The sequence below is a fragment of the Podarcis bocagei genome, assembly GCF_964188305.1.
Source record: "Podarcis bocagei genome assembly, chromosome: 6".
NCBI lineage: Eukaryota > Metazoa > Chordata > Lepidosauria > Squamata > Lacertidae > Podarcis > Podarcis bocagei.
The window spans coordinates 34,570,988-34,598,574 of NC_138130.1; the positions used below are offsets into that span (position 1 = coordinate 34,570,988).

The 27,587-nt window shown below is 42.7% G+C and overlaps 2 protein-coding genes and 1 long non-coding RNA gene across 8 annotated transcripts in view; 2 read left to right on the top strand and 1 right to left on the bottom strand.

Annotated features, from left to right (window-relative positions):
- LOC308588573 (cohesin subunit SA-2-like) overlaps positions 1 to 13,576 on the top strand; it is a 54,277-nt gene extending 40,701 nt beyond the window's left edge. For 3 of the 4 annotated variants that reach the window (XM_081196995.1, XM_081196996.1, XM_081196997.1), the window contains 10 exons: positions 1,382 to 1,474; positions 3,681 to 3,843; positions 4,877 to 5,028; positions 6,826 to 6,927; positions 8,798 to 8,952; positions 9,059 to 9,187; positions 10,761 to 10,939; positions 11,893 to 12,061; positions 12,440 to 12,527; positions 12,935 to 13,576. In XM_081196995.1, coding sequence (XP_081053121.1) covers positions 1,382 to 1,474; positions 3,681 to 3,843; positions 4,877 to 5,028; positions 6,826 to 6,927; positions 8,798 to 8,952; positions 9,059 to 9,187; positions 10,761 to 10,939; positions 11,893 to 12,061; positions 12,440 to 12,527; positions 12,935 to 12,943 — 1,239 coding nt within the window. In that variant the 3' untranslated portion in view covers positions 12,944 to 13,576. Of the gene's footprint in view, positions 1 to 1,381; positions 1,475 to 3,680; positions 3,844 to 4,876; positions 5,029 to 6,825; positions 6,928 to 8,797; positions 8,953 to 9,058; positions 9,188 to 10,760; positions 10,940 to 11,892; positions 12,062 to 12,439; positions 12,910 to 12,934 lie in introns of those variants that run through there. The other variant, XM_081196994.1, reaches the window with a different exon arrangement.
- Positions 13,577 to 13,733: 157 nt separating this feature from the next.
- The window catches only part of PPP2R3B (protein phosphatase 2 regulatory subunit B''beta), a 37,650-nt gene continuing 23,796 nt past the window's right edge, over positions 13,734 to 27,587 (bottom strand). For all 3 annotated transcript variants that reach the window (XM_081197078.1, XM_081197079.1, XM_081197080.1), the window contains 11 exons: positions 26,407 to 26,510; positions 24,694 to 24,796; positions 24,075 to 24,149; positions 22,942 to 23,028; positions 22,167 to 22,323; positions 19,079 to 19,127; positions 18,635 to 18,724; positions 17,308 to 17,483; positions 16,672 to 16,790; positions 16,455 to 16,561; positions 13,734 to 14,975 (listed from right to left, as the gene is read on the bottom strand). In XM_081197078.1, the coding sequence (XP_081053204.1) occupies positions 14,831 to 14,975; positions 16,455 to 16,561; positions 16,672 to 16,790; positions 17,308 to 17,483; positions 18,635 to 18,724; positions 19,079 to 19,127; positions 22,167 to 22,323; positions 22,942 to 23,028; positions 24,075 to 24,149; positions 24,694 to 24,796; positions 26,407 to 26,510 (1,212 nt within the window). In that variant the 3' untranslated portion in view covers positions 13,734 to 14,830. The remainder of the gene's footprint in view (positions 14,976 to 16,454; positions 16,562 to 16,671; positions 16,791 to 17,307; positions 17,484 to 18,634; positions 18,725 to 19,078; positions 19,128 to 22,166; positions 22,324 to 22,941; positions 23,029 to 24,074; positions 24,150 to 24,693; positions 24,797 to 26,406; positions 26,511 to 27,587) is intronic.
- LOC308588648 lies at positions 24,114 to 26,303 on the top strand. Its single transcript, XR_014008860.1, has 2 exons — positions 24,114 to 24,168; positions 25,351 to 26,303. It is a non-coding gene; the product is annotated as an uncharacterized lncRNA (long non-coding RNA).

Genomic DNA, 27,587 nt, shown 5'->3' on the forward strand with positions numbered 1-27,587 from the left:
CTTGCCTCTGATAATAACAACCGATGGGTTGGAGAGAGAGCAACTACCTGTGAAACAGGGGCTTCACACTCTGAATTTTTTCTTCCTCAGGAAGAAAATCATCATGGTAACATGTGCTTTCCTTTGATCACATGGACACTGTGTGCAAATGTGAACTGCTTGAGTGTAAACCACTTTGAGGTTTTATCAGTGCTTTTTTTTCCTTAAAAAATGTTTAGGGGTACTCTCATTTTGACTCAAGAAAAATCACCATTTTATAGTTCAAATCGGGGAAATAAATACAGTAATTGAACAAAAGTACAAAGATTCACTAAATGTTTGAGGGTATGCATCCCCGCAGAAAAAAAAGCACTGGGTTTTATTACAATCAAGCAGTATATAAATAAAATTAACACTGTGGGCAGCATGTTGACGTCTTCCTAGCACATGCAGTGTACACATGGCCAAAAAAGTGAGTTTATATTTATATTATATACCATTAGAGAGGATAGGGGCAGCCTGCCCTGATGAGAGTTTTTGGGAAACAATTAAAGGGCACCTGGGACACCAAAACGCTTTGGCTGCCATATTGTACCTGGTAAACAATGGTTATATATGCAGAATACACCCGGATGATCCCTGAGTGACTTCACTAATCTGTTTTTTGATAGAAAACCTAAACAAATCATGCCAGCAGCTCATTTGCTGCATGTTTGTGTGGTTTCTGTCTTGATTTCATCTGCAGTTTTTTGTGGGATGCTGTAGCCAGTTTTCTGGGGGTACTCAAGGGTACGCAGTACTGGCAGCTACTTTCCCCAGAAGAAAAGCACTGGCTGTATCTCAGAATCAAAAAAGAAAAGAAAAGTAAGGATGCCACTGTGAGATTAAAAATATATTCTTTATGCAAATCAGCATTTCCCACTCTGGGACACCTTGGCCCCTGCAGCAGGGACCTGAGTGACAAGGGGAAGTGAGCTGACACAGATTGGAGCTGATTACATCTTGTCCTTATTCCACACTATCACTACGCTGTCTATATAGTGTGACAGATTGTTGCAAAACAGTGGATGGGAGGAATAAACCTTCATTAGATTCTGTGCACATCTCTGTGCTGCGCTACTGGCAAGATAGAGAGTGAAAAACTGCTGGATACAAAGGAAGAATGAGGAGGATCATGGTGTCCTGTGGATTTTATAGAGATTTCTCACATCTCCTGTGACTCCTTGCACCCCCCCTTCCTCTGTGCTTCGTCTTCAAACAGAATAAGATGCGAAGAAGAAACTTGAGATGCTACAAAGTTCTGCACCTTTCACAGAAGTCTTGAGATGGGCTTCGATGACATAGAATTATTCAAAGAGGCATTTTGCAGAAATAATTTCTGATTTTCTCCTTCCCCTTAAAGGAAAGCATTCTTGCCTTGAGGACACACTTGAAGCAGTACTGCCACATTTGTACGTGCTACCTCAGCCACCGCAGCAGAAAGTTACGTGAAAAGGTAAGAATCCTACATGCCCTTTCATGTGACTTTTCCCTTGAGATTTGCACCCCTCCCTATCCTAAGAGCAATGTGGGCAAGTGTTGTGTACACGTATTCAGAAGAACTACTCCCCTGTTTTGAGGGGTGCTGTATTGCCTAGAGATACTAAAATTCTGGGGAGGAAGGAAGAATTGACTCTAATCTCTATACAACACAGCACCCAGTTGCTGGTGTGACTTAGTGGCTAAGCAGGCTGAGCTGTGAACCAGAAAGCCGCTGGTTTGCATCTTGTATCTGCCATCAACTCACTAGAGGCATTAGGCAACCCACTCTTTGCTCTCATCAGCATCTACATCTGCAGCGTGGGGGAGAATATAATAGTAATAATAATAATAATTTATTATTTATACCCCGCCCAGCTGGCTGAGTTTCTCTAGCCACTCTGGGCGGCTCCCAATCAAGTATTAAAAACAATACAGCGTTAAATGTTAAAAACTTCCCAGAACAGGGCTGCCTTCAGATGTCTTTTAAAGATAGGATAGCTACTTATTTCCTTCACATCTGAAGGGAGGGTGTTCCACAGGGTGGGCGCCACTACCGAGAAGGCCCTCTGTCTGGTTCCCTGTAACCTTACTTCTCGCAATGAGGGAACCGCCAGAAGGCCCTCGGCACTGGATCTCAGTGTCCGGGCTGAGCGATGGGGGTGGAGACGCTCCTTCAGGTATAATAATATTGTATTATTGTACTCCTTCAGAATAATATTGACTGGCCTAAGAAGGTTGTTGTAAGGATTACAGGTACAACATGCTTTAAACACTTGAAAGCACCAAGGAGGAGGATTAGTCCAGTTCCCTGGTGGACCATAGTGAGGATTTATTCCTCATGAGAACAATTAACCCAGTTTGGTGCTTCTCCACACGAGGAAATTGCAGTCTCCCCTCCTGTCATCCTGGGCCCAGGTGGGATTAACACTCCCTAGTGGTTGAGGTTGGGAATTTAGTTGTCTCATAGGAATTTTTAACCAGTGGTGTCCCTGGAAGCGTCTCCAGTTTAAAGTTCCTGTTGATTCACACTTTGTGGTGTTAATGGTGTTTCCCCCCCTGGTGTTGCCCGTGGGAATTGGATGAAATATGAAGGTGAGCCTGTGAGGAGAAGGGGTTTGCTTGGTTGTTACTGGGCAGTTGCTTCCACTGTGGACTGGACTTGGCAGAAGAAGTGCTTTCGCTTTCAGTAGGACCATCCCAGTAAGCCAAGTAGGGCAAATCTTAAGCTGTACTTTGCTGTGTGTTACTAGCACAGGTGAGATGGAGAATGGTTGCTCAGCAGAGTTCCCAGGTGGGCTGCATGTGCGGCCTGGCATGGCTTTCCTTGGGGCGCAGAAGAAACATTGCCCCTTGCAGACAGCCGTTGGAATCGGCCAACTGCAGGGGCTTGTGGGTGTGCCTGCCAAAAACTTTGTTTAAATTGGCCAATCACGACCTTCAAAGTGGGTGTGGCAAGAGTGGCGGACCAGAGTAAAGAAGTCTTCACTCCAGTCCACCTCCAGAATGCTTAAGCCAATGGCGTTGGGCCCCAACAACACGGTCAGCAGAGCAGCAACTCTTCTGCCCCCACCCTATATTCTGCTCCCTTGGTGCTGTGGTTCAAAATGGTTGCTGTATTTGGGGCTGGGAAGGATTTTGCCTCCAAACAAATGGACCCATTTGAGGGCTTTGCCTTCCCCATAGCAATCATCACAATTTTTGGCAGATAAGGAATTGATGGAATCCTTAATCTAATCTCAGGTGTGGGGATTGGCGGGGGGAGGGGCGTACTTTTTGTGTGTGTGTGTGGTTTTGAAATTGGCATTCCACAAGCTGAATTATAGCTGGTTGAGGTTTTTGTATTTTTTGAATGTCCAAGGTTTTGATGTGCTGTAATCCAATGTTAATCCAATGTTATGTTACAATAATATGGTACAGCATTTTTTTAAAAAAATATATATATTGTATCTTTAGCGTTATACTGTTATTACTGCTTTAGTGCATGTCGTCCTGAAAGGTGGCTTATAAAAATTTCGAAACAGAAGTGCCTAAGTGCTCACATGACCCGGAAGCTGTATGCTGGCTCCCTCGGCCAGTAAAGCGAGATGAGCGCCGCAACCCCAGAGTCTGCCATGACTGGACCTAATGGTCAGGGGTCCCTTTACCTTTTTAAGTTGTTTTTCTTTTATTTATCATTGTAGGCTTTTATGATACTTTGCGACTTGCTGATGATTGTAAGTCATCAAGGTTTAAGTGATGGACTGATTGAGTGTGTGGAGTACCTTCCCAGTTCATCTCTTCAATCAAAACTGCTCTTCTTCGTTGAGGATCATGTTTTCGCAGAGGAGCCAAAAGAATTCAGAGGTCAGCAGCGCTTTCCAGCAAGGAACTAAACATACTTTGCTGATAATGTCTGTGTTCCACTTAGTAGTGTTCTGCTACCCAAGGTAGACATGGTGGTATCAACTAAAATCACATGCCTCGGTGGGCTTACTGGAACAAAAAGTTTTAGCAGGCTCTGAAAACAGTACAGTGATGGTGCCTGTGTAATATCAATGGACAGGGAGTTCCCAGGATGCGAAGGAAGATGGAGTGGATGCACCACGGGAGGTGGCAATGTGCTCGCTCATCATGTGTTTATTTCAGTATGGGGCTTTCAATGCTCTCCTGTTTAATCTTCCTCCTCATTCTTGGTCCCCATGATATAGATTCTATTGGCAGTCAGAAATCAGCCCTGTGGTTAACATCTACTGCAGGTTCTGGCACTGAAGATGGAGAATTTACTCCAGAAAAATACCTTGTGCCATCGTTTATATTTCCTACAAGAAGTGCTCCCCAACATTTTAGTATTAGTATTCCTAGCATATAGGTTAGCACAATGCATCAGGAAATGTTATTTGTTATTATAAGAGGAGTTGCACTTGCACTGATTTTCATGATTTTTATCCAGCCATATATGAATGTGATTAACTTCCCAGTCATAGTTACATAGGGTTTAGGAGACCTCTGGTATTCACTTGCTCCTCTTTGCTGCTCTGTACATACTGCTTTTCAGTGAGGAGATCCATGTGAAATGGCAGATGAGGTGTTAGCACTGTCATCAGCCTTGATAGCTCAGTTGGTTAGAGCGTGGGGCTGATAATGCCAAGGTTGAAGTTCGGTCCCCGTATGGGACTGCTGCATATTCCTGCATTGAAGGGGTTTGGACTAGATGATCCTTGGGGTCCCTTCCAACTCTGTGATTCTATGATGTCTGAATAACAACAAATAAATGCTTTTAAGGTTTTGTGAGCTGGTCACATACTCGAGGGTGTCTATTGCCCAGATTAAGGTTTGTATTTGAAAATGCTTTGGAATGCAGTGTTAGCATGAAACCTAACCAAACTCGCTGCTGTAGTCTTGACAGGAGAAGAAGTGAAAAAGATGGAAGAACAAAAATTGGATGCCTTGCAGCAGAAACGGTGCCTCCTTGCAGCTTATTGCAAGTTAATTGTCCATAATGTTGTCGAGATGACTGCCGCTGCTGAAATCTACAAGCATTATATGAGGGTAATTGAATAATCTCCTTAGCGATACCTTCCAAATGCTGTAAAAGTTGTAGTGGTACCTTGGGTTAAGTACTTAAGTTGTTCCGGAGGTCCGTTCTTAACCTGAAACTGTTCTTAACCTGAAGCACCACTTTAGCTAATGGGGCCTCCCACTGCTGCTGCCCCACCAGAGCCCAATTTCTGTTCTCATCCTGAAGCAAAGTTCTTAACCCGAGGTACTATTTCTGGGTTAGCAGAGTCTGTAACCTGAAGCATCTGTAACCCGAAGTGTATGTAACCCGAGGTACCACTGTATATAGCAAGCACAAACACTGAGTTTATTAGTACACACTCAGTCTTGATACATGTGCCATGGTGAGTACAAATGAGTACACTCTGTATTCCCTTCTGTTTTATTACATTGCTGACTGCACTTTTAGAAGACTCTTCCTTAGCATCACCCATATTTCCACTGTGACAGTGGGTGGGGGGAGAGTTATGGCACGCTGGAGAAGTGTTTATGTGCATTGCTAATACTCTCACTGCTTTGAGGGAATCTTACAAAGAAAGAACTTTTGCAAGGTGTCTTTAGACTGTTGGCTTTTTCATACCTACAGTTTTTTTGTTTTTTAAAAGGTACATGCACCTAAAATGTTTTGAGTTGAAAACTCAAAATACAGTCGAAAGTGCAAAGATGCCAACACACATATCTGGCGGGTACACTTTCCAGGCAACTGTGCCTGGCTGTGGTTCTGTTTGAACATAGACTGGGAACAAATCTGGTTAGCTGCAATATAGTGAGAAGGGCTAAACATAATACAAAACCGTAGCTTGGTGTTATGCGCACCAGCCTCAGGTCCACACACTTCCCTCTACACTGCTGTGGCCATGAGTAGGAGATTGGAAGCATTCACTTCAGTTTTAAACTAGCTGCAGTTTGTTGTTTCTTACAAGGGACAAATTGCAGGTGGTTCACCGTAGCTTGCCTGAAAAAAGCCTACTTCAAATCATGGTATGGTCCTGGTTTGTTCAGATAAACCTCGGTTAAAACTAAACTGCAGTTCCTGGTTTCGATGAAGCAAGAGATTGTGGTTTGTTTAAAACAGAAGTGGATGCCTCCCTCCTTGTCACTAGAGGATTTCCTCCCTCCTTGTCACTAGAGGAGGGAGTGGGAGCAGGCGCATACACATAACACTGAACTGGGTTAGCTTTGTGTCCAAATTAGGTCATCACATGAAACACCTCTGCAAAACTGATCAGGTATGGTCTCTGCGTAATCACACACACAGGAAAGAAGCACAGAATGTCTTCAGAATATTCTAGAGCTAGAACCTAGACGTTTTGTGCAGCAGGGTACACCCGGAGGGGAAGATTCAATACCTTCCTGCTCAGTTCTTACTTGATAACTTCACCAGTAGCATTGGCTGGAATATTTTTTTAGGCTTTCCAAAAACAAGCAGATTAGGCCTGTGATTTTTCTTTTCTCTGCTCTCGTGTTTTTATATAGATATGAGCTATGATCCTGTTTGGGAGTGAAACTCACTTCCAATTAAATGTGTTAAATCAGGAGTGTACTGCATGAATAAAATCGTGAGAAAACACTTGCAGTGTACCATGGAGCTTAAATACCATCATTCCTTATACAAAGCTATAAATAAGTTAACTTGTTTCATTGTACTTTAGTATTCTGCTGGAAGCCGCGAGTGGCTGGGGAAAAGTTATAATAATAACTTTTTTGTTTTGTTTTTTAATAGCCTTTTAAAAAATAATGCTATTCCCGGTTGTGATTGAGAGTTTTCCCCTCTTTGCCATTTAACAGACTTATAATGACTTTGGCGACATAATTAAAGAAACCTTGAGCCGGACGAGGCAGAATGACAAAATTCAAAGTGCAAAAACACTGATCCTCTGCTTGCAGCAGGTAAGGCGATTCCTGTATACATCCCATTGGCAGAATTCTAAGGAGGCCCTTCTCCATCTAGCCTCAACTCTTGGTTAGGACTATATTGGGGGAGGGGGGAACATGCTCCTTCAGGTATTTAGTCATTCAGGCCTTTATGTGTCATCTGTAAAATTCTGAACACAGACCAGAACTGTGTTGGTTGCCAGGGTAGTCCTTTAAGAATGGTGTGATGTGGCTCCAAATATCGACTCCTCTTAAAAGGCAATTCAATGCGTTTTGCACTAGCTGCAGTTTCTGGTGCTATGTGGGCACACTAGCAGGAGGTGCCAAACTGGCTCTGCTGCTGGGCCTGCACAGTGAAACTGTTATAACAAGTTAGAATTGGTTCACCTAGTTCAATATTATCTACTCTGACTGGCAGCAGTTCTCAGGGCGCTCTTTTCTTCACTGCCCTACCTGTCTTTGGCCTAGTTCTCACTCATGTAGCAAATCCATGTCTGGGCTGTTACCTGCAAATGAGGCGAGGACAGCTGGTGTTCAAAATGAATGAGAAACGCTCCTCCAAATTGTTTACCTCCACATAGAATAGATTTTAGGGAGAAAGGGAATGGCCTACTTGCCATCCTAATATGCTGGCTTTATCCAGGGCCAGACCTATCGTTAGGCAGGCTGTGGTAGATGCCTCAGACTGCTGTTTTGGGCAGTTCATGAAAGGGCAGGAAATTGTTAGTTGGTTCATTTATTATGATTTTATTTTTAATGGCAGAAAGGAGAGGTGCTTGTGGGATTTTCTGTGGGAGGTACCAGAATAACTTGGCTGGCCCTGGGTATTATGAACCTTGGCTTTTTGTAGTTGGAAGTGGTGTAGCCCCAATACAGGTTCACCATTTCCATGTGAACAAGGCCCCAGATGCACTGATCCATTTTATCTTGGTGTCATATAAAGAATGCAGAATTTTGCTAGCCTAGGCTAGCTTGCTCAGAACTGCCTTATCTGCTCTGCAAGCTTATATGCTACCCTCCAGGCTTCAGAATGTCCCCCTTCAGATGGCTGACATATGAGCCCAGTGGATTTCAAACAATGTCGTCAAGAGCTTAGGAAGTGCCATGACCCATCTGCTGAAATATGAGAGGTGGGGAGGCTCAGCAGCGTTTAGTGAGCTGCGCTCTGCTCACATAGGTCAGGAGCCTGTGTTTACATATCACATAGGCAACCAGCCCAGTTTGGGAGTTTCATTGACCTTGGAAAGTCCGAACCTCAAGGCATGCGAATAACCCACCTAGCCAGTTGGTTTGGGGGAAATCACGTTCTCTCTTGTATTAATGAGCACTTCGGGCTTGTTCTCCTCCATTTATGCAAGGCAGGCTTCAATATAAAATGTATTCAGAAACTGTGAGCAAAGTATGTACACTTAGCTCAAATTATGTGCTTAATCTGATCCACAAAAATATTCCTCAGAAAAAGTAATGGGAAGTGTTAAAAAAATAGTTTCCCCATATTCAGAAGAATTCTGAAAGGGGTTAATTGCATGTTACATGCAAATGGATAATTCATGTTGTTTAATTAAATGGCATCTCTCAGAAGGCATGGTTTATTTGTTTGTTCTCATGCTCTCACACCATTTTGTACTGGAGAAGTGGCAGAGTTTAGGTGTCTTAATTGTGTCCCCTATGAATTCTGATCTGCCCACCACCCGCCCGGATTCCCACCTGTAGCCTTTGGATTCTTGCTCAGCTTGGTGGGATTCTAAAAATATATAATCAGATTAGTGGTGCTTAACTGCATCCTGAGCAAGGAATTTGTCAGATGTATGGCAGGTATGTGTTCTTGGGGCTTTCCCCCCTTTAATTGCCTGGAAAATTTTATATCAATTCCTGTGGTTCACAGCTGTTTCAGAAGCATGCCAGAAGCCAGGACAACAGCAATAGCATTAACAGCATAGATTCCTCCTTCAACAACATTAAAGAGCTCGCACGGCGCTTTGCTTTGACATTTGGCTGGGACCAGGTGAAAAGTCGAGAGTCAGTAGCCATGATACACAAGTAGGTGCCAAATCCATGTTGTCCCTTGGTCTTCCATTGTGTGGCATCCACGTTATAAACCTCTCTCTCTCTCTTGTTTTCTTCTCTTTCTTACTGTTGCTTAAAGGGACGGTATTGAGTTTGCCTTTCAAGGAATTGGTGCCCTGGAAGGGAAGAGCCTGCCTCCCAATCTGAACTTCCTGCTCATCCTCAGTGAATTCTCCAATAAGCTTCTAAAGCCTGACAAAAGACTTGTGTAAGTTTTACCTTTGGTGTTCAAATGCTTCTGGACAGCACAGGAGTCTCTGTGGTATTGAACTTAAATAAACTCTTACGTATAGGAGGCGTTACGTATAGGTGTTAGCATGGCTCCTGCTTACAAACTACTTGTGCATTTGTGCTCAGAGCGAATACCGTATTTTTCGCCCTATAGGACGCACTTTTCCCCCTCCAAAAATGAAGGGGAAATGTGTATGCGTCCTATGGGGCAAATACAGCCGCGCCGGCCTCCGGAAGGTCGCGCAGAGCTGCCTGCCCTCTCGGGGTCTGCGCAGCCCTGCGCAACCTTCCGGAGCCCGGTGCCAAGCTGCATCGGGCTCCGGAGGGTTGCGCAGAGCTGCCTGCATTCCGAAGCCTCGGGCTTCGCACAGCTGTCCACAAGCCTGGGGAGACCGGCGCGGCTCCCTAGGCTTGCGGATAGCAGGCTGTTCTGGGGGCTGGGGTCAGGGGGAAGCCCCTGCGCCAGCCCCGTGCCTGGGGGGGAAATATTTTTTTCCCCTTTATTTCCCCCCCAAAAAACTAGGTGCGTCCTATAGGGCGGTGCATCCTATGAGGTGAAAAATGCGGTAAATGGCAACATCTCTGTATACAATTCTGCTATGGATTTCTGTTAATGCCCTCCTCCTTGGTCTTCTGCTGCCAATTTGAAAAGGTGGGCTGAGCTGTTTGGACTCAGGCTTATTTTTGCTGCTAGTATAGCTCACACAGCACAGAAATGGACAAGCTGTGGCTCTCTGGATATTGTTAGTCTACAGCAGGGGTCGGCAAGGTTTACCTTGCCTGGGCCGGTTCACTGCCATGGCGCCCCCAGATTGCAGGCGCATGCGAGTGCCCGCGATTTCTGCCGTCTTTGTCTGCGCAGACACAATTTCTGGCACTGCGGAAGCGAGTCCCCGTGCTGCACTGGTTTAGTGCAGCGCACAGGGACTCACCGAGCGGGCGGCTCAGTTCAGGGGCGGCTTGTGGGCTGCTTGTGGCCCATGGGCCTTAGGTTGCCTACCCTGGTCTACAGCTCTCATCATTCTAGGAACGTTTGCTATGCTTGCTGGGGTTGATAGTTGTGTGTCCAACGATCTATAAAGGGCCACAAGATACTTGACATACAACTTAATTCTGTGTGCTTATAGGCTAACCCTTGCTGGCCAAACCACTCCTAAGAGTGATGCAGGAGTAGGAAGAGTTATGTGAAGCTGCATACATGCATACACACTGGTGGTGCGTGTTATGAGCAAGCAGTGTTGTTATCTATCCCTTGTCTACAGGAGAGCCACTGGAATATGAAAAGCAATTAGGAAACTGCTGCAATAGTATACTCCTGCTACACTAAGCAAGCACCTTTGAAGTCCACTTTAAACATGCCGTACTTTAAATGTCCTTTCTGTGCGGAATTGCTTCCGAATTAGTGTTGTCTTGTCTTAGCTGATCGATGGGCTGCCTTGGTTGAGAAATAGAGGAAAGCTTTGTTAATTACTATAGAGAACCATCTCCTTGTCAGAGAAGAGCTCCTGATCTTTCGGTCGTTTGTATTTCTCCCTCATGTTCACATCCAGATATTGTTACTTGTTGAGATATACCTCTGAACCAGCACTTTGTAAAGAAGAATTTGTGTACTCGCTGGAGTGGTACAGAACCTCTTTGCTGGCCAGTGATGAAGATGAGAGTTCTATCATCAGCAGCATAAGTGAATGGCCATCCGATAGGACACCATGTAAAAAAAACCTCTCTGAAGGTATAATGTGACTATTTTATTTTTAAAAGTTATAATAATAATATGTATATGTAGGTAATATGTATATCTGTAGGTATATGTACAATATGTATCTGTAGGTAAACAATATACCGTAATTCTCTCATCTGGTGTCTTGTAGCAGTTGTATGGAACAAAGCAATCAATCAATCAATCAATCAATCAATCTATATAATGCAATTTAACCATGTATATTCAGTAATCACAAAATCATTTATTTAGCCCTTTCAGTTTCTCCATTATCCTAGCTTGCCAGATGGAACAATACTCCCTTCACCCCTTTGCTTTTCCAGGGGTTCTCTGAAACTGCCCCCTCAAGCCACTTTTTGTAGCATGCAGGGAAGGGAAAGCTCTGTTGCTGACAAGGCTGATCAGTATCAATCCAGACAGTGAGATAAGATATAAAAAGGGTAGAGAACTATCCTTAGACGTTTCCCAGCAACTCCGTTCTTTGTTGCCCCTGAGTAAGCCAGCATTTTGTACCCACTGGGCATGCTTCCTTGGTTTTGTTTGCTGCATTTTTTAAAATATACTTTTGCAAAACTCAGGGTTTCCTCAAAGCTGCTGCTGCCTCTGTTTTGGTTACATAAGCGCAGACATTCTTTCATGAAGATTGGAAATACAAAAGCTTTTGTATCCACTGAGAAAACATTTTATATCCTGGCCCCTGGAAGCAACCCATTCAGCTTTGAACTCTTATATTCTTTCTCCCCTACCATGGCTCCCCACATAAACCCTCTCCTGAAGTTTCGTTGTGGCCTTTGATGTGGTGCAAGGAACAACAGTCAGAAAGGAGAAACTGGCAGCTCCCCTGTGCACAGACTTCCTGGGTAGTGGTTCTAGGAATATGCTTGTCGGTGTTAAGGCATTCTGGCGTGTCCAGTTGTTTGCACTGACTGACATGTAGATGGATGATGGATATAATTTGTTTCCAGGATCCTGCACCAAAACCAGTCATACTGAGATGGCAAACACACCTTCACATGCCCATTGCCCATCTGACCTCCCTTCCTTGGCGCAGAATAGCAGGAAGAGGCTAAAATCTCATGACAGTTGTCACCAAGAATATCCATCAGGTCCTGAAAGACTGAAGAGAAAATATAGGTAAGGAATAGGCTTGGGGTTATCTTTGTAACTTGGAATCTCTCACTTGGTTGTAGTTTCTGCAGCACTTAAGAACTGAATCATTTCAACTCAACCTTTACTGAAGCATATATGAAGCTGTTTTGTAGGGTCTGTTTAGCCCAGTATTGTCTACTCCAATTGGCAGCAGCTGTCAAGAGTCTTGGGCAGAGCTCTGGTACGCTGTTCTTTAACTGGAAATGGCAGGGCCCTTCCCGAAGTGTATTGTTAGCCACCAGTTCTTAATTTCAAAAATGAGTTTCTCCATGATTCCTATTAGAAAAGAAGTATTTTTGGCCTCTAGATTACAAAAACTAGTTTCCCAGGACAGCAGCTAATCTATCTGGCTTCTTGTTTCAGTATTCCAGATGGTGTCAAGGTAGAAAATACAGTAGAGGTTCTGGCTGAAGAGGCTGATATTGATATTGATGTTGTTGGTGCTGACCAGGTAAGGATGGCTATATATTAAGGTTTCAGATATCTTGTTGGTAGTACACACTGGTGGAGTGGGGAAGAATAAGGCTATTGCTCGCAAAGGCTAGCCTTTTCACTTAGCGTCTCAAATCTTGGGAAAACACTCAGTACTATACACTTTTTAATCTGTTGCGGTAATATCTGCCTACTGTTAATGCCTGTTAAAGACACACACATAACTGGTAACTCCTAAATTAAAAACCCAATCTGCCCAGCACCACTGTTATCCATTCTTCATTTCTGCTCCGATGAGGAACTGGTGATTGAAAATGCATTTTTAATTAGAAAACATGATTCAAATAGCAATATAACTGCAATTCAAATTGGCCACAGGGTCTGTACAGAGCTCTGTGTAATAACCTTTATTTGTGTATTATTTAGGAGACGTAAGAAGCAAAGACACTCTGCTTTTTCACGTGAATGAAGAAAAGTACAGGCATTGCAATGGGGGCCACACCTGGTTAGCTGAAAGCATGACATGGTATGGTTATAATATAACTGAATCATGAGAAAGGTAATGGCCAAAATTACAATAATTTCTTCAGCCAGTGTTACTACATGGTTTGATATGCTGTTGTGACTACACTTTTTTTCTGCAAACACTTGATTTTCATCTTCGTTTTGCTGAAGTTTCTCTGTCCAAAATGTGACGGCAGATGTATTTGTAGTCAGGGCAACAATGGGAAAACCTACCATATAGTAGCAGAGCAGTATTTTATGTTGGGCCCATGGCAGACCACTTTTGAGACAAGACTGTTTACTTTTTAACACAGAAGCAGGGTAGTGGGTTTCTGGGGAATAGAGAAAGAGAAACTATTTATGTATGTGGGTGGGGAGGGGGAATCCTTAAAAACACGATTTCTGATTTGTATTTCATATGCTTTCTTGTATACCATGGCAGTCTAATATTGGTACTAGGGTGAAAATGTGCTCTATTCATTGTCACTGAGCTTGTAAAACAGCTGTTTGGTTTCATACTTTTATATTATCATGTTTGCAAAATAAAATGAGTGATTGTTTCAATCTGCCTAAGTGAGACATTCTTTTCTTACTGTGGGCAAGTGAAAAAGGAAAGCCTCCTGCCCACAGGTTCCCCGGCTTATTGTGTGCAAACAGACATCTGTTACAAGCTGCAGTAGTATTAAAAGAGTCTACACAGATGTTGAGGGAAATCAATGAATTTACATATATGAAAAAAACTTTATTTGAAAATAACATATTTAAATGCTTTAAACAGATCTGCACTGCAAACAAGATAGCTTACACCTGTTTTTGTTTTACATGAAAAACAGCAAGAATCTTCCTGGAACACAGTATTTAGTTCCTTGTGTGAACGTTGAGATAATTAAGGCACTACAAACCTTATGCTTTTAAAAAACTGGCGTAGCAACTTCTAGCTTGTCCAGAAAAGCCATCACTTCTCAAGGGAAGCATCAAACTGTTCAGCTGCTCTGACACCATTGGTATGATTACTCATGGAATGTGTCATTAGCTAACCATTGAGGAAACACACTAAATGCCCATAACAAGGTTAGTGCACATCACAGATCAAGTAAAACTTACATAAGGTTTAAAAATTGGTTCCTTTGACACAGAATACAACATCCACTGCAGTCAAGTGTGAGCGATAAAAACCATTCTTGCAATGGGTGGCGGTGGGGTTTAAGTTGAAGGACTAAAAGGAGCACAGTGTGTGTATGTGTGTGTGTTAGTTTTCAGGGCAAGACCACATTTTGCTGCGTGCACCAGCATGTCCAGTGATGCTTTGACCTTCACACACAGCTGTGACATTTTTTCTCTTTGAACTCTGGCAAAGTTATTAGATTTCTGCTGGGAGACCATTATCGCTATAAATGAAAACTAGGAAGAATTCTACTCTTTTTTTTTTAGAGGAGGGAGGAAGGTACGTTGTAATTCCATAAAGGTAATATAACCTATCTATAAATAAATTAACTCTATTTTACAGGCAACAATCTAATGAATAAATACAAAAAAGTAATTCCATAAAAAGCAACTTTCTTTTTTTCAAGGTATCTAAGGGTGATATTAAATGTTAGTCATACTCAGAGTAAGCCCTTTGACCTTCATGTATAATGACCATTCATTTCAATGGGTCTACAATGTTTACTTTGAGTGTGACTAACAATAGCTATCATCCAAAATGATTAAAATATTAACTTTGCAGCACAAAGAACTAAGTTTACTTTTTCTGGAAACTAAGCCCTACATAGATTTAGCAGACCTGCTGCAGACGGTCCTTATTTTTATACAAACAATTCATTCAAAATCATCTTCATAGTCATACTCATCTAAGTCAACGTCTGCCAAATGGGAAGGCATATCAAAGAAGGGCCTTTTTTCCATCTGATATTTCAGCACGTTGGTCTTCTGATGATCTCCAGGGTTCAATTCCGCTTCATAACTAGGAAAGCAACATAGGAATTAACGAAGAAAGTACATATTTATGGACATACCTTATACTTTATTGCATTATGCTCCCAGCTGATCCATTTTTGGTGATAGCTATGTACCATACTCAATGCATTTTAGGTTAGTTACGGTAACTGCTCATCAGTGTTGTTACTCACCATATATACTTGTGTATAAGCCAACTTTTTCAGCACATTTTTTATGCTGAAAAAGCCCACTTACTGTTTGCTGCCGCTGTTCTGCCAAGCGCAGCTCCTGTGCCTGCCCTTGCGAGCGGCAGAGGCTGTTGTCGGCGGAGGAGAAGGAACGAGCAGCCCGAAAGCCCTTTCAGGCTGCTGCTCCTTCCTCCGCCTTTGCCACTGTTGGCATTTCCCACCATAGGCTTATACTCGAGTCAATAAGTTTTCCCAGGTTTTTTGTGGTAAAATTAGGTGCCTCGGCTTATATTCGGGTTGGCTTATACTCAAGTATATACGGCAATTAATGTTTTACATATAACCAGTGTAGCCCTGTTTGCACACAAACTCTGGCTTAGTGTTGGATAAGCCTCCATGAGCCCAAACAAAGCATCAATCTCATATGCTCCCCTCCTCTCCTTTCATGCTGCCAAGAGGAAGATTTCTATAAACTTGATTTTCACTTTCAGAGATCCTCAGTTAGCATTATGCACACAGGGGAACATAGTTTAAAAATAAGCAACCCTCAGTTAAACAAGTCAGCTTTGTAAGTCATAGCTTGAAGCTGGATTGTTCCTTGTCAACCATAATCCCCAGTTCATAGGCAACACTAAACTGAGTTTCTCTGAAAGCAAAACAAAACTCAGGAGAACTGCTCTTGGCTCCATCCATGGGAGGAGAGAGCAGCATATAAGCCCAGCCCTTTGCTGTGTGATGTGAACACTCATCCACATATCGCTAAATCAGAAATGGGGAACCCGTGGTGCTCCAGGTGTTTGCATCAACTTCTCATCAGGCCACGCCAGCATGTCCAAGAGAAAGGAATGATGGGAGATGGATTTTAACAACATACGCAGAGGGGCCCCCCCCCAGCTAAACCATGGTTTAGCATTCTATGTGAACACAGCCAATATTCTTAGGCATGGCTTTGAAATACTTGCTCTCTCATGTGGCTTTGGAAATAAGCTTGGGCTAGGCTGCATGTGGACTTCCCCTAGAAAAGCCATGGTTGGTACCCAGAACAGGTTTGTGTTTTGTTGCAGGAAGCAAATTCTTCATTAAATAATTATCTTTCCCTGAATTAGTCACTTTGGTCTATCTAAGCCTGAGCTGTGGTAATAAAACCAATCTCTTTTGCTAATATTAAGAGATTCCGTAACTGTAGTTAATAATAATAATAATAATAATACTTGTATTATTTATACCCCGTCCATCTGGCTGGGTTTCCCCAACCACTCTGGGTGGCTTACAGCATCTCTAAAACAAAAACATCAGGCCTTAAAAACTGTACTCACCAATCATTCCACTGGTCACTAGCTGCTTCCTCTGCTACTAGGACATCATACTCTTCAGCAGCATATTTTTCCCAATCAGACAGTTCTTGGTTTTCGTTTTCAGTGCCCTAGGGGTATGATCAATGATGCTTATAATACTGAAGAATATTAAATGAAATTATCATCAAGGAGACTGTTAAGCTTATGAACATCAACTTGCGACACTAATTGTTCTTACCCTCAACATAGAAAACTGATCCTTCTGCTCATGGTCTAAATATTTCTCAATGTTGAAAAAGGTGTCAAAAAACACATTTGCCATCTTGCACTTCTTTAAGTCATGAAGAGTTATTTTCCCTGGAAACAGGATCAGAAACAAGGTTTTAAACGTTTGATAAGTTACAGGCTGTGATAGAGTTATTTGGAAAACTGAAAAGGCTTATAAATGTTGCTTTTACTGATGAACTAGGACTGATAACCCCTGTGGATAATATATGAGAGATCCCCCAATTAAGATCTGTGGAATAAGTTCTTCTCAAAAATAATGTTTCCTATTACTATTAAAATCAAAACAGTCCCTTTGGAGCTTCTTCCCAAGAGGATGAAGACTCATTATGAATTCTGGGGTGGGGGTGACAATTCTTATTTTAGCAAGCTTTTGACTCAGTCTGATAACCTGATAATCTTGCCAATTTTCAGGTTGGAAATTACGACTGAAATCCTGTCATAATGCAATTTATCAGATGAATTCTGCCTGCTAAATGTGATAACTAAACCAGAACATTTAGCCAAAGAGACTTCATACATGATTTTATCTTGTTAGCAAAAAAAAAATGCTTCAGAGAGGCTGTTAAAATGGAAAAGAACCTATCACCTTCACACTCTGGTTTCACAAGATCAAGCATCTGGCAAAGGCAATCTTCAAATGGCAGTGGTTCAATGGCCATATTGTCCAGTTTTTGACACTGCTCTTCATAAAAGTACTGCAGTTCATACATTGACAATACACCATCCCCATCAAGGTCCATGCAGCGAAACCAGTATTCAATGCTGCAAAGAATAATTAAACAATTTAGCACCCAATTTCAAATTTATTTTTATATCCTTTGTTATAACATACAAAACACAAAGGACCTTTTGCAAATGGCTGAGAATTTGTGAAATGCTGAGAACACATGCTGAACTTTTAAACTGCCAACAACACCAAAAGTATTCAGCAGCAATTGCTTGTACTGTATATGAATATTGCTTGGAGTATTACACATGCCATTCATTTTGTTGCTTTGTTGTACTGTCATGGGCCAAGAATTTGGGACACATTGGGTGGAATCCCGTGGGTTCGTCTCAGTGAAGTTGCTCAAGTATAGAGGTATCTGCTAACAAAATACCCTCTCTGATTCTCTCTCTGCTCCTGCAACTCCAGCCCCTGAAACACTCTTCCAGAACAGATTTGTGGGGCATACTGGAGGGGGACATAGTCAGAAATCACATTCTCTGTTGCTGGCTAAACCAGGTGAAGGTAGCCAGTGGGTCTGGTGAGTTAGGGACTTCCCCTGCATACGAAGGGAATTGAGTGGATGAGAAAAACCGTGGTTTGAATGGTCAAGAAGGTATTTCTGCATATGCTGCAGAGGGAAGTGAGGGGCAGATGGGGCTCGTCAAGCTGGGAAGGTAGAACATCTGGGAGAAGGAAAAAACTGGTCTTAAACCTCTGCTGCCTTGTGGGATATCTTCGGAAGAAGAAATGGCTAAGGAATAAACCCTACACAAATCCGGATTGGAGTTTCTAAGACAGTTGGATGGCACCTTGTGTGCCTCTTTCTGGCAACTCCTGCAGCCAAGCTGCTGCCAAACGCACTGCTGAGGCTTGCGCCCTAGGGAAGTCACTTTGGTGCTGCTAATGCAATGGTTTGACTTCACCCCCTGAGGCACACTCCATTGTTTCTTGAGACAGACAAATGCCAACAACATTTCTTACCCTAACCCTCTGGCTCAATGTAGTATGAAATAATTGCACCCCTGACAGCTGGCACCCAGTCTCTCCTTAACACACAAACCTCTTAATTCATTAGTACTGAACGTAAGAAAGATCTAGAAAATGAAATTTAATCATCAAACTTTGGTAGCAGCACAAGTCACCTGACCCCATGATCTTGTATAAAAGGCCTGCAATTATACTCCTAACAGCTATTTATTCTTACCTGGTTGCAGTCTTTTTATCCTCTTCCGATATTAAAAACCATACAAAATCTGCATAACTTATTTTTCCTTCTTTCTGTGCTTTCTTGCCTCTTTGAGATTCAGGTGATTAAAGCAAAGGGAGAAGAGAAGGTATTAAAAACCGTTTTCATATGTGTATTAGTACTCTAAAACATAACTGTCGGTGTCAGTCATAAAAATGCAGTTGTTGATTGTTTTCTTTATAGTCAAATTGTACTTTTAATATATGGAAAAGAATTTATAAATTAGCCTACAGTTTGTCAATCTTTTTAAAAATGAAGCATTTAGAATAATCAATATTAAGGGAAATATTGAATCTTGGAAATATGTTTCATATTTATCCGAATTCAGCTGTCCATGTACTTTGCCAATTAATCTTGAAGCATGATGGTTAAATTTAAATTTAATAAATAAAAAAGAGACACCTTGTTACAGCTCCTGAGAAAATCCTCTCTATCATCCGATTAGATATAGCTGTGAAAGAGCAAAATGGTTACAGTCAATATGTTAAAGTTAAATCATACATTTTAAATGTTTCAGAGCTTGTGCATAAACACTTTATTAGAAATACTTCATTCCTTGCCTTATTTATTATTCATTAGATTTCTTACGTGTTCTTCACTATAAGGTTGCAGGACAGGATACGACATTATAAAAAGCCAATATTAAAATTAGTTAAAATAGAGGGCCTGGGTGTCTTATATTTACAAATGTTATTTACCGTATTTTTCGCCCCATAAGACGCACCGGCCCATAAGACGCACCTAGATTTTAGGGGGGGAAATAAAGGAAAAAAAAATTATTTCCCCCCCAGGTGCGCTGCGCTAATCCAGAAGCTTGGGGCAAGCTGAGGTCAGCGCGCCCCAAGCTTCTGCGTGCCGGCAAGCAGTCCGCTGCCGCCCCAAGCCTCCCGCACCCGGCAGGAGGTCCCGCTGGGTGCGCAAGGCTTGGGGCGGCAGCGGACTGCTTGCGCGCACCTAGAAGCTTGGGGCGTGCTGAGCTCAGCACGCCCCAAGCTTCTGCATGCCGGCAAGCAGTCCGCTGCCGCCCCAAGCCTCCCGCACCCGGCAGGAGGTCCCGCCGGGTGCGCAAGGCTTGGGGCGGCAGCGGACTGCTTGCGCGCACCGAGAAGCTTGGGGCGGGCTGAGCTCAGCACGCCCCAAGCTTCTGCATGCCGGCAAGCAGTCCGCTGCCGCCCCAAGCCTCCCGCACCCGGCAGGAGGTCCCGCTGGGTGCGCGAGGCTTGGGGCGGCAGCGGACTGCTTGCGCGCACCTAGAAGCTTGGGGCGTGCTGAGCTCAGCACGCCCCAAGCTTCTGCATGCCGGCAAGCAGTCCGCTGCCGCCCCAAGCCTCCCGCACCCGGCAGGAGGTCCCGCCGGGTGCGCGAGGCTTGGGGCGGCAGCGGACTGCTTGCGCGCACCTAGAAGCTTGGGGCGTGCTGAGCTCAGCACGCCCCAAGCTTCTGCATGCCGGCAAGCAGTCCGCTGCCGCCCCAAGCCTCCCGCACCCGGCAGGAGGTCCCGCCGGGTGCGCGAGGCTTGGGGCGGCAGCGGACTGCTTGCGCGCACCTAGAAGCTTGGGGCCAGCTGAGCTCAGCCCGCCCCAAGCTTCTAGGTGCGCGCAAGCAGTCCGCTGCCGCCCCAAGCCTCGCGCACCCGGTGGGACCTCCTGCCGGGTGCGCGAGGCTTGCAGACACTCGCCCGAAGCAGGGGGAGCCCTCCAGAGGGCTCCCCGTGCTTCGGGCGACAGGCTGCCGCCCCAAGCCTCGCGCACCCGGTCGGACCTCCTGCCGGGCGCGCGAGGCTTGCAGGCATTCGCCCCATAAGACGCACCCCGATTTCCCCTTCATTTTTGGAGGGGAAAAAGTGCGTCTTATGGGGCGAAAAATACGGTAAATGCCTGCAACTGAACACATGTGCCTGCTTCTACCTGGACAATTGCCAACCTGAATTTTTGAAAAACATCTTACATTTCTTCTGGAACACATTCATACTCTGGCTTCACTGAACAATTTCCTCCCCACTCCAGCAAATGAAGCCTTAGTTCACCAAGGAATCAACATCTAAGGACTCTGGCCTAACAATCAATACCCACCCAGCAGAGATCCTCTTTGGGTAAAGGAGGTGTGATGTCAGTATGCCCAGTTTGCCCATGGGCATGTGTGTCTCTCTTGGGGGAGAGGAAACTGCATCCCTCAGGTCTACATGTGTATCACATACTACATATACTGGTATATGCATGGCAAGAACACTGCTCGTGATGTAAAGGGATTCTCATGCCAGGTAAAGAATGCTAAGCATATGAACTGGCCCACTGAACAGACATGGTTCTGTTCAAAATTCTAGCCCCTTCTTAGGTGTGTCTGATTAAAACTTCTTATAAAAGAAACATTGTTGTTGTTTAGTCATTTAGTCGTGTCCGACTCTTCGTGACCCCACGAAGAAACATAAATCCAGTTAAATTTTAATTTCAAGTTCATTGTGAGTCTAGAAGGGATAATCGCACAACGGAAATGTTAGTTCTGTTAGCCAATCTGGAGGCTTAGCAGTACAGATAAAATGACATATGACTGTAAAAGGTATATAGCCCCAAACCTCTTTGATCATAGCTCTTGACTGTGTATTGGTAATTGTCCTCAGGACATTCATGCACGCATCCTCAGAAGATTGCACCATCATTAAACTAACACAAATGTTCTGCACTGGTACCAGCCAAGCTACTACAATATAGTTGTATTTTACTACCGCAGACTGCCTTTTTATAACTAGTTCCTCAGTAGAAAAGGTTTAAAGCAGATGAAACCCTACAGTTTAGTTCATCTTTCAAATACTTCTCATTCCGTGTGGACTTCAGCAAAATCTCTGATACAGCACCGAAAAGGAAATTATTAACACTATAGATACGGTAAATACTAAGAAGAGTCATATAGCAAGCATCACACAGAAGTGGCATAAGAAAGCACACATTGATTCTGAGTACTGTGTGTGCAGGAGAAGCTGGCTCCCAGTCTACAGGAATGTTCCTCAGATATGCTAAAATACACAGAGTTTTTACACATGTAACATCCAGGTCTACAGACTATTATTTTATGTATTTGAAAATTTAATGGAATGAACTATGATCAAAGATTAAGGATTGGTTTGCTACAAATATGGATACTTTCACAGAAGCAGTTTGTAAGGTGGGGGCAGAGTCACTATGCTGGCTTCACAGCAAGTGGGTCGCTGTTGCTTACCAAAAAGGAGACACAGTGGGGAAGTCAGCATCATGCAAATGCACTGTCAGAAACAACAGAAGGGCTCTGCTGGTGTGTTTGCACTGCATCGGCCTCTCCCCTCCAAATAAGCAACAGCCACCTATCTGCAGGGAAGCTAGTGTAGTGGCTGTGGCTCACCTGGCTGGCAACTTCTGTGTTGTCATAGAAGAGCATAGGATATCTTCCAGCTTTGCAGACTCATAAATGTACTCTCATGCACTATCCAAAATGAACTGAATTGTTCCATTTGTCATACCATGGTCACTATGCCGAGCTAAATCCTTCGGATCAATATAAAGGTCATGGTCTGTATCCAGCTCCCAAAATTTGCAGTAGATTACATAGAAGTGCTCATATGAAAAGTATTCTGTCAGCTGGTTAATATCTACTTCCTCTTCCAATAATGCCACATTCTATTGATAAAAGATAGGAAGTTCCGTATTAGCAGTTTGTAGGAAGAATTCAATATCTTAAAGGCCCCACTGAGTTCTATACCAACAACTTCTCAAAGTTCTAAATCTAACAGGGAACTGAGGTTTAGTCAAAACTGAAAACAACTTTTACTTGTCTCCTCCCATGTGCATCGAGGAAGCATGCAAACCTGAAGTTCATCTGCAAGGGTGTAAATCATGATTTAAACTACTGCCTAAACTGTGCTTAACAGTTCTGTGATGAAAAATATGATCTTACTTAAATAAATATGGCACAACCTCCTGCAGCAGGCTTTCAACAAACCAACGTTCTGCAACAGAGCCCAACCTGGCAGTTAGCGTTATTACACAACAGATGAAACATGTATGAACGTTTTTTCAAAATGTTCTTTATGCTTCCATTGCCCCCCTCCCCACAATTGCACCCGAGGCTGCTAGTGCCCCCCTGGATAGTTCCAGCACCCTCCAAGGAAGCAGTATTGCCCACTTTGGGAAACACTGCTCTAAACCATCTGGCGCTCATTGATTTCAGTGCCCTCTATTTGAACAGTTAACATATAAAGGCTTATGTTGTTATTCACAAAACTACACAGATCATACCTGTAAAAAACTGCTTTTTCTGAGTTCGTTACAAGTAATCCTTCCTGACCAGGATCTGTTTACTGTATAAAATATCCTTTGTATTACCTGAAACATAAAAATAAAGCATGACTGATGCACCAACTGCATTCATTCAAATAGTCTGAGTACTAGAGTATGATATAAACACTCCTTCAATTTATCTGGCTTGAAATCTTGACAGATCTTTCGGGCTTAATCTATAGCCACTGTGCTTTATCCTTCTCCAAATCCCTGCTTTCTACATTCTATAAGCTTTAAAAGGCTTGTACTTACCTAAACAATGCTGAGAAAACTTTCAGTGGGATATTTGATGGAATTCAATGTTGCACTAATTATTATTTTACTATTAGGCTGTCTGTCAGTATGCTTATTACTATATTTTTATTACGTTTTGATCATTGATGTTTTGTAATGTGTTTCTAATGCCCTGAGATCTTTTGATAAAGTGTGGCATATAAATGGAAGTGGTAGCAATAATAGTATTATATGTGATGGTGGCAAACTCATGTTACTCAATTCAAATAGTTTCACTAATTTAATGGAGCTTTACCCTGCTACACACACACACACACCCCTACACCTCGTCGGCTCTGAGGGATCAGGAGAACTCACAGAACAGCAGGGGAATGAATATCGTTTTGACTGGCGAGAAGAAATGCTTGTGCTGGCAGAATGATCATATTCTAACAACAGTCTGCTCCCCCACACTTTCCCTTATTTCAATTATTTAATAGCCATAGGCCTGGGTAAAGAGGAATATTTTTGCCTGGCATCTAAAGACATGTAATGATGGTGAAAGGTGAGCCACTCCACAATCAAGGAGCCACCACAGAAATGGCCCATTCTTTTGTTACCACCCCTCAAACCTCTCTGGGAGGGAGGTGGGCATAGAAAAGAGCCTCAGGATCTGGGTTGGTTTGTATGGGGAGAGGCAGCCCTTAAGGTATTGAGGTCCTGAGCCATGTAAGGCTTTATAGGTCAACACAAGCCCTTTGAATTGAGCCCAGAAACTAATTGGCAGCCAGTGCAGTTGTGCCAGGATTGGTGTTATATGCTCAAATCGTTCTAGATTGGCCCCAAGAAAAAACAAGCTTTATATACAAGTCACTTACTGTTGTAATATACCGAGAATGAAATTCTGATGCTTCTTTTAGGAAGACTAGACTGGGATGACTATTGACCACATCCTAAGAAAGAAGCACAAAGGTTAGAAGCATGTTGTTGGTACTTAAGCACAATGTCTTAACTTATTTGAAAAGTAGGTTCATTTTTAGGAAGAAAAAACAGAATTCTAATTTTAGAAATAATATGCAAAATTCCAGTTATTTGGGAAAAGGGTTTTTCTCCAGAGAGAAAGCAGTAATGGAGGAAAACAGTTTGGAGGAGGAGGGAAGACAAGCATGGATTCAGAGTAGGGAGCTGGGCAAATGCACATATGTAATCTGAATGCAAGCTAGAAGAGGAATAGCAAGGCTTCAGAGGGCTATGGAGGCAGAATGGCCTTCATATCAAGTTTGGGTTAGAAAATTAGCACTGATTCATTTTCACCATGTTCTAGTAATCAGGCTGCCTAGGAATGGCTTGAGCTTTTTGATCTTTCAGCTTGTGTGTCATTGAGATGGCAAATAAGGGCTAGTCGTGTTTATTTCTTTAAAAAAGAATGGAAAGTAAACTAAAGTCTTTTAAAGGGTTCATGACATAAAAATAGCAAGCAAGAAAAGTGCAATTTACTTGTAAAAATGGAATGAAGTCTTCTTGTACCAAATAGTTACATCCAGGGCTCTTGAGAAGATGAACAAACTTGGAGGCAGCATCATGGCAAGTCTGTAGAATCCTGAAATACATAAGTAGTCTAATGTGCACATGTATATTAAGTTAAATGCCCTGTGAGTTGTTTGCAATGTAGTACAGTCATACCTTGGATCTTGAACGCCTTGTGACTCGAATGTTTTGGCTCCCAAACACCACAAACCCGGAAGTGAGTGTTTGCAAACATTCTTTGGAAGCCGAACATCCAACACGGCTTCCAATTAAGTGCAGGAAACTCCTGCAGCTAATTGGAAGCCGCGCCTTGGTTGTCGTACGTTTTCAGAAGCTGAACGGACTTCCAGAACGGATTCCGCTCGACAAACAAGGTACGACTGTACTAAGTTAAAGCCACTTAGCAATATACTTGTGCTGGTGGAACATGGTTGCACAAAGGAAAGCAAAAGTACATTACCAAAGAATGTTGCACAAGAACAATCAGCTGTTGTGTAGGGGGAAACACAAATTCCCTTGGAGATTATTGAGCAACAGATTGAGCAAGAATCATCTGCTGCACAACAAGCTTCTGCTAGTGCAACTGTTGCACTGGATTTCTTTGTAATGCAACCTGTTTTTCCCCAGCAGGAGATCTGCTCAAAATGTATGCATAGGAATTAATGAAATCTCTGATCTAGAGGTGGCTAAACTGTGATCCCTTGGATACTGCTGGACTACAATACACATCATTCCTGATCACTGGCAATACTGGCTAGGACTGATAGTCCTACAACACCTGGAGGGCCCCAGGTGAGCCACACATGCTCCAATCATCTCCTACATACCCAACCAATCACTGCATTCTGCACAAGGACCTCTTGCAGGTAGCATCCTATCAGGAGGTCTATTCCGCACAATGTTAAAATCGAGCCTTTCCTGTGGTGGTCCTTATCCTTTGCATATCAGAGAAGGGCATCCTCTATTGGCTTTTTGGTGCCTGCTAAATACATTTCTCTTTCCACAAGCCTTTTAAAATATTTTTCTAGATGGTCCCTGCCCTGGATCTGGATAGATTTTATATATGAACTGTTGTTTCAATCTGATATATATACTGTAGTGCTTTATTTCTGGAAGGACATAGTGGTATGCATACCCCTAAACATTTTGTGAATCTTTGTACTTTTGTCCATTTACTGTATTTATTTTCCCCGATTTGAACTATAAAATGGTGATTTTCTTGAGTCAAAATGAGAGTACCCCTAAACATTTTTTAAAGGAAAAAAGCACTGGGAAATTGTTTTTACATGCACAACTGTTTTATATATGTCATTCTATTGCAATGCCTGAAATAACTATTAATAATAACAACCCTAAATTTCTTAAATTGCCATATATGCACCCATCAAATGTTAGGAATCTAGCAGGCTTAAAAGAGTTACTGTTCAAACCCAGCAATGCCTTTATTTATGAACTTTTTCAAGCATCTTATTTTTCCTTCTCTTTTTTAAAAACTTCACTTTGAAATGGCATGGTTTACACCAAATCCAAATATACATTTTTGGGATGGGGGAAGAGGACAATAAATATTTTAAAACTCTTGCCATGTTCCTTATTCTAATGCTGGTTTTTTTTCTAGGAAAGTTATTCAGTTAAACTATTTAAAGCATGATGAAATGGCCTTGCTAAATAAATCATACTTACTTTCGCCACATTGCAACAAATTTATGAACCGATACAAATCCTGTTCGTTCTCCTCCAGCACAAAAAAATAGTGGACCTTTCCAATATAGAGGACATTCACAAGCCTAGAGTTAATCAAAAGCAAATTTGAGGATTATTCTTTTAGAACTGTCAGGCCTACTAGAATGCCAACATTTTGGAAAAAGGAAAGTAACTTTCATTTTTATTGCACTATTGTAAGCATCAAAGTACATTGTTTAACTTATTGAGTGAAATGCTATACTGTCCTAGATGCCATACAACCTTATTTATACTTATTTCAAATTTAAGTCGAAACCTTAGGCTCATTAAAGGGATGTTTCTGGCAAAAACGCCACTTGTAGCATGCAAGGTCTTGCTAGACTGAATCCTATCACTTTTTCCTTTACTTCTCTTTAAATACAGTGGTACCTCTGGTTACGAACACTTCAGGTTATGAGCTCTGCTAACCCGGAAGTAGCTGCTCCTGGTTGTGAACTCTGCCCCAGGATGCGAATGGAAATTGCATGCCGGAGGCCCCATTAGCGAAAGTGCACCTCATGATAAGAACGCTTTCAGCTTAAGAACGGACCTCTGGAACAAATTAAGTTTGTAACCAGAGGTACTACTGTACAACTCTTTCCATAGGAAAATCTGTTATTGTCAGCCTCTCTATTGCATAAATAACTTTTACAGACTGTCAGCGAACCTTAACTCGCTGGAGAGATCCTTAAGGCACAATATGTTTAGGTCAATTCTATGACTACACTGATGACACAAAGCCTAACTGTGCTCAGCCATTTACAGTTCAACCTGGTGAATAATAATAATAATAATAATAATAATAATAATAATAATAATTTATTTGCTTCCCCAGCCACTCTGGGCGGCTTCCAATAAAGATTAAAAATACATTAAAATGCACCATGCAAGAAAGAAACTGCTACTGTATATTTTGCAAGTCTTTGTGATTCAGGCCATATTCTCATATGCTGCTAGTGGCATGCAAGCCACTTCCTTGAGGTGAGAGCCTATATCAGTATAGCAGATGAGCGGCTGGTGAGGAGTACCACCTCCACCAATGAACCCACACAGTGCTAACCATCCTGCTGCCTCATCCCTCCCCCTCCTGGTAAGTGGCAGTTACTCCACCATTATGGGCAGAGGTAGGTCCCACTTAAAAA